This window comes from Nerophis lumbriciformis, linkage group LG14 (genome assembly GCF_033978685.3).
Source record: "Nerophis lumbriciformis linkage group LG14, RoL_Nlum_v2.1, whole genome shotgun sequence".
NCBI lineage: Eukaryota > Metazoa > Chordata > Actinopteri > Syngnathiformes > Syngnathidae > Nerophis > Nerophis lumbriciformis.
Genome location: NC_084561.2, coordinates 18,392,212 through 18,404,513, shown reverse-complemented (window position 1 = coordinate 18,404,513; position 12,302 = coordinate 18,392,212). Strand labels below are relative to the sequence as shown.

General features: G+C 38.5%; 1 protein-coding gene across 2 annotated transcripts in view; it reads right to left on the bottom strand.

Annotated features, from left to right (window-relative positions):
• Positions 1–12,302, bottom strand: part of LOC133616537 (3',5'-cyclic-AMP phosphodiesterase 4C-like) — a 220,554-nt gene that overhangs the window by 154,463 nt on the left and 53,789 nt on the right. For both annotated transcript variants that reach the window (XM_061975934.2, XM_061975930.2), the window contains exon 3: positions 10,237–10,439. In XM_061975934.2, coding sequence (XP_061831918.2) covers positions 10,237–10,439 — 203 coding nt within the window. The remainder of the gene's footprint in view (positions 1–10,236; positions 10,440–12,302) is intronic.

Here is a 12,302-nt window from a genome sequence, read left to right as displayed (position 1 = left end):
ATTTACATACAATATGTATTATGTTGTGCTAAAATAAATAAGCTAAATTAATAATGAATATGTTTCTTAACTAAACTGTCAATTAAATTAAAGTGGAAATGAAAATACAGCTTCACCACTTTAAGTCACCCTCCCAAAGTCACTTAAATTCAGAATTCAGAGACTCAAGGTGTAAATGAAAAATGTGATTGTGAATACGTGTAATTGATCCTTTTGAAGTCCGAAGTGGTGACAAAAAAGCATCTAAAAGTCGATAAGTTTGGAAACTGCTGCGTTTGGACCAGTTGTTCCTCCCAGGGAATTCAAGTCGCAGGTCGCTCCCAAGCTCTTTACGACACTTAAAGCTGAGTAGAAGAACCACCAGAGACAGAATAGGTATTTTGTAATATATTTGCAAAGCTTTGTAAATATACTGAGACCAGTCCAGCATAGAACATTCAATTGCGCCGCTAAGATGGTCTGCCCTCCTCCAATGAAAAACCCCTCTCCTCTCTCAAGTCTCTCTCCCTCCCACCCTCGCAGTCTTGTCCCTCCAGTCCAAACACATGCCCATTGTCCTCCGCACCTGGACATAAGGATAGATAAGAGGAAGGAGTATCTCTTTTTCTTACATTCCACACTCAAGGTTAGCACAGAGTATTTGCAGACAACCAAAAGACCACAATTGGAAGAAAAACACTAGCTGTTTTGTAATATGATTATGAAATAAAAGAAGTAACACTTAAATTCAGATATATGTAAATATCTGCCTCCGACAAAACCTAAAAACCTGAAACTGTGGACATGTAGATATCTAAAAAGTGTTGATTAGGGAGTGAAAATGTATCACAAAGTTGCTGGAAAGAGACAAAAGTGTTGTCAGTGTATACATCTTTAATGTTGTTGATACGGACTTGACCATCTTAGAAAGGTTACTATCGACAAGAAAGGGAGGGAAAGCATGATTAGCAGTGATGTGTGCAAGACTACAAACAAGTTTGTGGGCAAAACGTTTGCATTTTCAGTAAGTGAATGCTCAATTGTAGTCAAAGAAAAGTTGCATATTTCGAATCGAATCGTTTATTGCTATAAATTGGTTCCAGGCCTGGCCGTGGTAAAAATTAATATCTGCAAAGAAGGAATGATTAATGATATACTATGTTTTCATACAGTTGGTGCGTAAACGTAATGTTTGTTTTATTTTTAAATGCAGTTTTTAACATTAAGAAAGCGCTCGAGACATGAAATAACACCCATAGAGTCAACTTTACCAGGCGCAAATTTCAAAACGCGATGTTGCATATCCCACTCCGCAGGAGGGTTTGGAGGGGGAAGAGCAAGCCGGCATTCCCAGGAAATTTCACACTCACATCCGTGTTCAATTATCAAACCATGTATTTTTTGTAGATGTGGGAGGAAGTCAGAGTAACTGTAGGAAAGGAAAACTCCGCACAGAGATTTTCCAACAAAGATTTAAACCTCTCCAAACCGTGACGCTGATGTGCTAAACACAACACAGCCGTGCAAGTGATTATATGTTCATCAGTGGCCAGCAAAAATGTGGCCCAATGAATTAATCTGAAGCTGCAAATGATTATTTTCCACAAAGTCTCCCTGGCAGTATATAGCCTGGCAAATGTGCACTCTAATAAATTAAATTATACATTGTGATTATGGCTTAACGTCACAGTTCTTATCTGTACTGTAAAGTTCAAATTTGAATGACAATAAAAAGGAAGTCTAAGTCTAAGTTTAAGTTATGGATTTTATAGGCACCGACCAAATTTAGTCGGTACTACCGGGTATCAATTTACGTAAAATCAACATATTTCGATATCTTGGTTCCATGCCTTAGTGACTTTACGTACCGTTGCAGACTCGGCCGGCTCAAACACTGGGCGTGGAAGCAACCACTCAAGCAGCACTCAGAGCGGACTGAGTCGGACTGCCTCTAGGTAATGTTGCAGTTTTCCATGCCCACAAAGCAAGTATGCCTGATAGAAAACACTCCAACATACAGTGAGGATACCCCTTTTAAAAGGCTTTAGCTCGTAGCTAGTTCACATTGGATTTGCCATAGACATACTACATATTGGCATTCGCGATTTTACCATAGAGTTTCAACAATACATTACTTACAGTATTACCACTTTGTAGGGGCTCAACAAAAGACTAGACCAGGGGTAGGGAACCTATGGCTCTAGAGTCAGATGTGGCTCTTTTGATGACTGCATCTGGCTCTCAGATAAATCTTAGCTGACATTGCTTAACACGATAAGTAATTAATAATTCCGCTGGTAATCACAGTGTTAAAAAAAACGTTCAAATTATAACCAATCTCATACATTTTAATCCATCCATCCGTTTTCTATCGCACCTGTTCAAGAAGTCAAATTAATGGTAAGAAGTACTTTATTTATTATTGGTTAGCTTCAGAATAACAATGTTATTAAAAAGAATACGAGACTTATTATATTCTAAAAAGGTTGGTCTTACTTAAAAATGCACGCAATTAGTTGTTTTCAGTGTTAAAAAATATTATTTGCCTCTCACGGAAATACATTTTAAAATATTTGGCTTTCATGGCTCCCTCAGCCAAAAAGGTTCCCGACCCCTGGACTAGACAGACATTCAGCTTAATGGCAAAGACTACTCCCTGACTAGGCAACACACCGTAGCCTATACACCACTGCCGTCCTGCGTCTTGGAATTGCAACTGCATGCAAGTCTACTATACAATACCTGCAAATGAGACTCAGAAGTACCGTATTTTACGGAGTATAAGTCGCTCCGGAGTATAAGTCGCACCGGCCGAAAATGCACAATAAAGAAGGAAAAAAACATATATAAGTCGCACTGGAGTATAAGTCTCCTTTTTTGGGGAAATTTATTTGATAAAACCCAACACCAAGAATAGACCTTTGAAAGGCAATTTAAAATAAAGAATAGTGAACAACAGCCTGAATAAGTGTATGTTATATGACGCATAAATAACCAACTGAGAATGTGCCTGGTATGTTAACGTAACATATTATGGTAAGAGTCATTCAAATAACTATAACATATAGAACATGCTATACGTTTACCAAACAATCTGTCACTCCTAATCGCTAAATCCCATGAAATCTTATACGTCTAGTCTCTTACGTGAATGAGCTAAATAATATTATTTGATATTTTACGGTAATGTGTTAATAATTTCACACATAAGTCGCTCCTGAGTATAAGTCGCACCCCCGGCCAAACTATGAAAAAAACTGCGACTTATAGTCCGAAAAATACGGTACAAGAAACCAAAATGTATCAACTGGAAAGCACAATTATTATCAGCTCACTGTTAAATGTAAAATAAAAATGGGATTTTATTATTAAACAAATTCACATTAGATACATGAACAGACGCAGAAATATCGAAAATTGATACCGTTGAGTACCCTTGTACCTGAATTGTTAATGTATCGATTTAAATGTAAACGGTACTAATCCCTAGTCACAGGATAAGTCATTTAGCAGAACTCATGCAGCATCAGACCATGAAGCTAACAAACCATGCTTGGCTCCAGACAAGACTATTATCTTGATACTCACTGGAGTTGACAGCAATTTAGACACAAATAAATAGAAGACAGTAAATCTATACTGCTTTCCGAGCTGTACCCTAACAGCTTTAAAGTACAACCACATTTTGTTTTGTATAGTTTTGTCCCTTGAGAAAATAAACTGTCATAAAAATGGTGGCTGAAATGTGAAGGCTACACCGACATTTGAGTAAAGAAACATGCATATTGAGTACAGCGTAAATCCTTTATCTCGAGGTGTTCGTGTACACTTCAATAATTTTGCATTATTTCCTTATGTCAGTTCAATAATTGGAGTGAACATTAAAAGTTCAAGTTAAAGTACCACTGATAGTCACCCTCTGCATTTGACCCATCCCCTTGTTCCACCCCCTGGGAGGTGAGGGAGCAGTGAGCAGCAGCGGTGGCCGCGCTCGGGAATAATTTTTAGTGATTTAACCCCCAATTCCAACCCTTGACGCTGAGTGCCAAGCAGGGAGGTAATGGGTCTCATTTTTATAGTCTTTGGTATGACTCGGCCGGGGTTTGAACTCACGACTAGAGATGTCCGATAAAATCGGCCTGCCGATATTATCGGCCGATAAATGCTTTAAAATGTAATATCGTAAATTATCGGTATCGTTTTTTTATTAACGGTATCGTGTTTTTTAAAATTTTTATTTTTTATTAAATCAACATAAACAACACAAGATACACTTACAATTAGTGCACCAACCCAAAAAAAACCTCCCTCCCCCACTCATTCACACAAAAGGGTTGTTTATTTCTGTTATTAATATTCTGGTTCCTACATTATATATCAATATATATCAATACAGTCTGCAAGGGATACAGTCCGTAAGCACACATGATTGTGTGTGCTGATGGTCCACTAATAGTACTAACCTTTAACAGTTAATTTTACTCATTTTCATTAATTACTAGTTTCTATGGAACTGTTTTTATATTGTTTTACTTTCTTTTTTATTCAAGAAAATGTTTTTAATTTATTTATCTTATTTTATTAATTTTTTTAAAAAGGACCTTATCTTCACCATACCTGGTTGTCCAAATTAGGCATAATGTGTTAATTCCACGACTGTATATATCGGTATCGGTTGATATCGGTATCGGTAATTAAAGAGTTGGACAATATCAGAATATCGGATATCGGCAAAAAGCCATTATCGGACATCCCTACTCACGACCTACCGATCTCAGGGCGGACCTCTCTAACCACAAGGCCACTGAGCAGGCTTTAAGGCTTTAAAAGTTAACTTTTAGACCCTTTTAGCTGCTTCTGACTGAATTTGGAATGACTTTGAATATTATTTCTTCCAGAAATGCAGACGGAAAAGTTTGTCAGACATATCCATCCGTCCATTTTCTACCGCTTGTCCCTTTCGGGGTCGCGGGGGGTGCTGGAACCTATCTCAGCTGCACATGGGCGGAAGGCGGGGTACATGCTGGACAAGTCGCCACCTCATCGCAGGGCCAACACAGATAGACAGACAACATTCACACTCACATTCACACACTAGGGCCAATTTAGTGTTCCCAATCAACCTATTCTATAAAAATAACTAAGTAGGGTATGTCTTAATGAAAGGTCAATTACGTTACTGCGTCTAGACAGACAATATATACCCTCTTTTCCTGACTATAAGCCGCTACTTTTTTCCCACGCTTTGGACCCTGCGGCTTATAAAACTGTGCAGTTAATTTATGGATTTTTCTTCGCTACAGCCCATAATGTTTTGTTCTCAACAAATACTTTTCATGTAACACCGACAGAGACACTGAAAAGGTGTGTCATTGTTTGTGCTATGGCGCCATCTTTTGGATGAGTTCGCTCACTGCAGGTTGAAAATGTATTGCATGTATTCGTCCATAGCGTTTCTGCTTGAAAGGATTCTCCATTCATCACTCCAAGCAAGGTTTGTAAGTTTTACAATATAACTAAAACAATTTGTATTTACTAAACCGTCCCATGTGTGGTCTGTAGGATTGTTTTCATGCATATATGTATGTGCCACCATAATGCTAGCGTAGTTAGCATGAGCGAACATGCTAACACGTCTACAAGTGTCTGTGTTAGTATTATGAACTGACAATGGCATTTTTTTGTATTGTTTTAGTTACGTAAATTCGCCAAAATGTCATTGTGGGGTTATTGAGTCTGTTTAGCTGATTAGAGAGCTAGCTTCCGCAGCTAGTGGGTCCATGACGATGATGTCCGTTTTGTTTAATCAATCGTTTTACGGTCATGTGACAGGCACCATTTGGAAACAATAATGTAAATAATTGAATACTGTAAATAAACATTTACAAATTATTTTGTGCCGATATATATCTAATGCTTATAGTCCGGTGTGGCTAATATAAGTAAAAATATTTATTTCTTCTCAAACTTGGTGGCTGCGGCTTAAATACCTGTGCGTTTTTAATAGCCCGGAAAATATATATAATCTATGACGTTTTGTCGTGAATCATGAGTTTTTTGCAAAGCGTGTATGACAAAAGACGCACATTTTCACTTGTGACGTTATAAGAGCGCTAATGTTAGCGTATGCGCAGCTAAAAGATCAAAAACATCTACAACTTTGAACTTACCGCAACAAGGTTTCTCTCATTGGAAGTGGAATTCTAACACAGATGACATATATGTGATGATGCTTAGCTCGGATCATGTTTTGTTTAGATTTAGGATTCCCTTGTTTCTGTTTCAGCACCCTTGTTTGTGTTCCTCGTTGCCATGGGTGCTGATTATGTTCACCTGCCTCTGGTTAGTGGTCGGGACGCTCACCTGCTCCTGGTCACTAATCAGAGAGCTATTTATTCCTGCCTCTCGCCACACTCGGTCTGGCTGTTTTGTTTGCTTCATGCAACAAGTTACGTTGGTTTCTTGCTCCTTATTCCTTTGCTAGTTTTTCTATAGTTTCTAAATGGACTGGTTGCGTTGGATTGGTGAAACCGAGTCATGTGACCGTCCCCGCTGGAAGAAGTTGCTCTAAAAAGTCAAATGAATGTGTCTTTTTGCAAGCTGTAATCAACAGAATATAAATAAACGTAATGATGATTTAAATACATGTAGCGATCGGAATGAAACTTAAAGTAACGCAGAAAAAGTGGCATTTTTATTGCACAACAACACTAAAGTAAATATAAAATGTATATATGTTGTTGCATTAAAACTACAATGTTTGAGAGTTCCTAAAATGTAGCCTTCTGAAATGGTTTGTGCCATTTTGCAAAATAAAAAAACACTACTGAAATACCAATGATTTACCCACTCACTGACTATAGACTTTAGAAATGTATGTATACACCAAGAAAAAGATAAAAGCGATAGTTGCATGGTTGTTGGTGACAGACAGGCTGAAACTGCTAATCGAGTGAGATATTCACACATAATCATCTCTCGAGTTGAACGGAAAGTGGTTTGTGCGAGAGAAAATTTCCGGTGAGTGTCAGTTCTCTGTTGAAAAGTGCCTTGGAGATGGCAGAGGAGAAAAGGCAGACTTGTTTCAGCTGAAAGAAAAGCTACTCTTATAATAATTTGGAACCATTGAGACTAGAGATGTCCGATAAATGCGTTAAAATGTAATATCGGAAATTATCGGTATCGTTTTTCTTATTATCGGTATCGGTTTTTTTTCTTTTCTTTTTTTTTTTAATTAAATCAACATAAAAACACAAGATACACTTACAATTAGTGCACCAACCCAAAAAACCTTCCTCCCCCATTTACACTCATTCACACAAATGGGTTGTTTCTTTCTGTTATTAATATTCTGGTTCCTACATTATATATCAATATATATCAATACAGTCTGCAAGGGATACAGTCCGTAAGCACACATGATTGTGCGTGCTGCTGGTCCACTAATAGTACTAACCTTTAACAGTTAATTTTACTAATTTTCATTAATTACTAGTTTCAATGTAACTGTTTTTGTATTGTTTTACTTTCTTTTTTATTCAAGAAAACGTTTTTAATTTATTTATCTTATTTTATTTTATTAATTTTTTTTAAAAGTACCTTATCTTCACCATACCTGGTTGTCCAAATTAGGCATAATAATGTGTTAATTCCACGACTGTATATATTGGTTGATATCGGTATCGGTTGATATCGGTATCGGTAATTAAAGAGTTGGACAATATCGGAATATCGGATATCGGCAAAAAGCCATTATCAGACATCCCTAATTGAGACATAGAGCAGAATGCACAAAACAGTGAATAAGTTGGACGACCACTGCTTGACACCATACTAAGTACTGGTAAGAAACGGAAACTGAAGGGTCACGTCAAATTTGGTGTACAGTACTATGAATGGGCGATACAGCCTAAAAATGATATCACGATAAATGATTTGGCATATAAATGATAATAGAACTATCATTAAAGCTGCTGACGTATGTGGTAACATACTGAATCATTTTCAGTTGCATTGTTTCCTCTAAACTGTCAAAAATCTACTTGCTAATTTACTGTTAATATCTGGTTACTTTCTGCTGTAGCATGCTTCTACCTACACTTATATTACAATTAGAGATGTCCGATATTATCGTCCGATAAATGCTTTAAAATGTAATATCGGAAATGATCTGTATCGTTTTTTTATTTTTTATTATCGGTATCGGTTTTTTTTTAGGTTTTTTTATTTGTTTGTTTTTTATTAAATCAACATAAAAAACACAAGATACACATACAATTTGTACACTAACCCAAAAAACCTCCCTCCCCCATTTACACTCATTCACACAAAAGAGTTGTTTCTTTCTGTTATTAATATTCTGGTTCCTACATTATATATCAATATATATCAATACAGTCTGCAAGGGATACAGTCCGTAAGCACACATGATTGTGCGTGCTGCTGGTCCACTAATAGTACTAACCTTTAACAGTTCATTTTACTCATTTTCATTAATTACTAGTTTTTATGTAACTGTTTTTATATTGTTTTACTTTCTTTTTTATTCAAAAAAATGTTTTTAATTTATTTATCTTAATTTATTTTTTTAATTGTTTTAAAAAGGACCTTATCTTCACCATACCTGGTTGTCCAAATTAGGCATAATAATGTGTTAATTCCACGACTGTATATATCGGTATCGGTTGATATCGGTATCGGTTGATATCAGTATCGGTAAGTAAGTGTTGGACAATATCGGAATATCGGATATCGGCAAAAAGCCATTATCGGACATCCCTAGTTACAATGTAATAAACACTTATTATTCTGTTGTTTAGTTTTACAACAAATTTAGGTATCAATCCAATATCAAATAGTTACAGGACTAGTATTGGCCATAACAATGTGCATACTTTACATTTTCAGGATCATTAAATACATATATTTTGGATCATAACTGACAACTTAGGATGTCAGATCAATTGATATTTAAATTATTTCCTTACTCTATTTTATTACTTACAAAATTTATGATGACGTGCAAAATAACTCAACAAAGGCAAAAACAAATATTGGAATCTCATTTCCTGAGTTTGTAAACAATAAAACCGACAAAAAGGGATTTTGTGACAATAAAACAAACTGATTAGGCTTCAACTCAACCTTCCACCTAGGGCTCACCTTTCCACTAACCATTTCTATAGCGTGGGGTAGCTCTTGGTAGCTGACAGAGTATAACATCTTTCAATAGGCCCGGTGTACAAGATACACTATACCACTAAAATACCCATGTACCGGTCTAGATACTTCCAAAACACAAAAGATGTTCACCACTACAACACCAGAAGTAATGGATTAGATTTATATAGCGTTTTTCTAGACACTCAAAGCGCTTCACAGAGAGCCCATCATTCATTCACACCTGGTGGTGGTAAGCTACATTTGTAGCCACCGCTGCCCTGGAGTAGACTGACGGAAGCGTGGCTGCCAGTTCGCGCCTACAGCCCCTCCGACCACCACCCATCATTCTTCATTTATTCACCAGTGTGAGGCAGTGATTTGGATGGTAAGAGGCGGGAAGCGAACCTGCAACCCTCAGGTTTCTGACACGGCTGCTCTACCCACCACGCCATGCCACCCCATTTAACAAGTCACGTTTAACCTACAGGCGGCGGCTACCCGTAACTGGGAATAGACAAAGCCTTTTACGTTTTTTTTATTTTAAATCTTTATTTTATTGCTGTAATTGTTGTCTTTTGAACACTTTCTGCAAAGTACTGTGTTCTATCAGTATGTTTTCTATGTTATATGGTTTAAAAAAAAGAATTTCAATTGAAACAAGCTCAGGCTTTTTTGAATAATTTCCTTTTAGTTTTAGTTGACCTTGTACCAGTGAATCTGTACTGTCATGAAACTGTACCAAAAAAAACTAATAAATTCTTCAATTACTCAATCAAACAGTGGTCCAAGTTCCGCTAGATTTTAGGAATTTGCGGCAAAAATGTTTGTCTCCCAAGTTTTCAAATGAACTCGGGAGACGGCCTGGTGTCATTCCCAGACCGGAATTGGCCCACGAGCTGCCAGTTGAATAGCCCTGTTGTATAGTATCTGCTCTTATTTCAAACACTGGTATTATTATGTGTAAACAACACAAATGTTGATGTTCCATCCTGTACTGTATCAACTCAGGCTTGTGGGTCAATAGGGAGAAAGATGATCTGGTGGCGTGACAATAGAACTACTTGTAAATGCTTAATATGTGGCTACATTACTGACCGGTGTTCATCATGACTGGCCAGCGCTCGCCGGTACAGAGCCTCCAGGCGGTGCAGCGGTAGGCCATAGCTTGCAGAAAACCTCCGGCTGTCTGAAGGGTGCTCCTGACACGAGTGTCTCCTCCGCAGTGGCGGAAGATGCAAAGGCCCGGAGTAGCGTCGTCTCACCACCTGGTGGACCACAGGAAGGGACTCTCTACGAGCCTGCCGAGCAACAGGATGACAACGAGGAAATTACATTGTGGATTGTAAAGGTCATTAGTAAGTCATAAAGCTTTATTGCTGCTCCCAGTGGAAGACACAGGGTGTCGTTTTTAAAACACTGTGTACAGGTATCATATTCGGAATGGACAAACATGATGGGCATAAAAAATAATCAAATCCATAAAAGCGACCCAAATGGCACCCGGAGCTCTCATACATCACAGTCCATCTGGATTTATATGCGCATGGATCAGCCTCTTATCCCATCCTTCACATTTATATTCACTGTTGTGCTAAGTAGCGCACGTCTCTGTCAGAACCTATTTTCTTTGTGTATGAGTGTGTGCAACTCTCTTATAAAGAGGAACATAGTTCAAGAGCTTACATTGAAAACTAACAAAATATCAGACACCTCAAGTGTCTCTTTGAAATGGCATCCTTGTGAATACACAAGGTAAAAGTGAGGGTCCTGTAAGGTAAACAGGGAGCATGTCAGTGTGTATACATCGCTGTATCGACAAACCACCATGTAAACCAGGAGTCTGCAACCTCCTTTATCCCTCTGTTGTGGGTCCAGCTAGTTTATGCTTCTGTTTACTGTCGTCACTACGCTGTCTCTTAAGGCACCGTCATGAGTCTTTACAAGTTCTGCATCAACCATCAATCAATCAATCAATCAATGTTTATGTATATAGCCCTAAATCACAAGTGTCTCAAAGGGCTGCACAAGCCACAACGACATCCTCGGTACAGAGCCCACATAAGGGCAAGGAAAAACTCACCCCAGTTGGACGTCGATGTGAATGACTATGAGAAACCTTGGAGAGGACCGCATATGTGGGTAACCCCCCCTCTAGGGGAGACCGAATGCAATGGATGTCGAGTGGGTCTGACATAATATTGTGAGAGTCCAGTTCGTAGTGGATCCAACATAATAGTAAGAGTTCAGTCCATAGTGGGGCCAGCAGGACACCATCCCGAGCGGAGACGGGTCAGCAGCGCAGAGATGTTCCCAACCGATGCACAGGCGAGCGGTCCACCCCGGGTCCCGACTGTGGACAGCCAGCACTTCATCCATGGCCAGCGGACCTGTGTCCCCCCCCCCCTCCACAAGGGAGAGGGGAGCAGAGGAGAAAAGAAAAGAAACGGCAGATCAACTGGTCTAAAAGGGGGGTCTATTTAAAGGCTAGAGTATACAAATGAGTTTTAAGATGGGACTCAAATGCTTCTACTGAGATAGCATCTCTAACTGTTACTGGGAGGGCATTCCATAGTACTGGAGCCCGAATAGAAAACGCTATATAGCCCGCAGACTTTTTTGGGCTCTGGGAATCACTAATAAGCCGGAGTTCTTTGAACGCAGATTTCTTGCCGGGACATATGGTACAATACAATCGACAAGATAGGCTGGAGCTAGACCGTGTAGTATTTTATACGTAAGTAGTAAAACCTTAAAGTCGCATCTTAAGTGCACAGGAAGCCAGTGCAGGTGAGCCAGTATAGGCGTAATATGATCAAACTTTCTTGTTCTTGTCAAAAGTCTAGCAGCCGCATTTTGTACCAATTGTAATCTTTTAATGCTAGACATAGGGAGACCCGAAAATAATACGTTACAGTAGTCGAGACGAGACGTAACGAACGCATGAATAATGATCACAGCGTCGCTAGTGGATAAAATAGAACGAATTTTAGCGATATTACGGAGATGAAAGAAGGCCGTTTTAGTAACACTCTTAATGTGTGATTCAAAGGAGAGAGTTGGGTCGAAGTTAATACCCAGATTCTTTACTGAGTCGCCTTGTGTAATTGTTTGGTTGTCAAATGTTAAGGTGGTATTATTAAAAAAATGTCGATGTTTAGCAG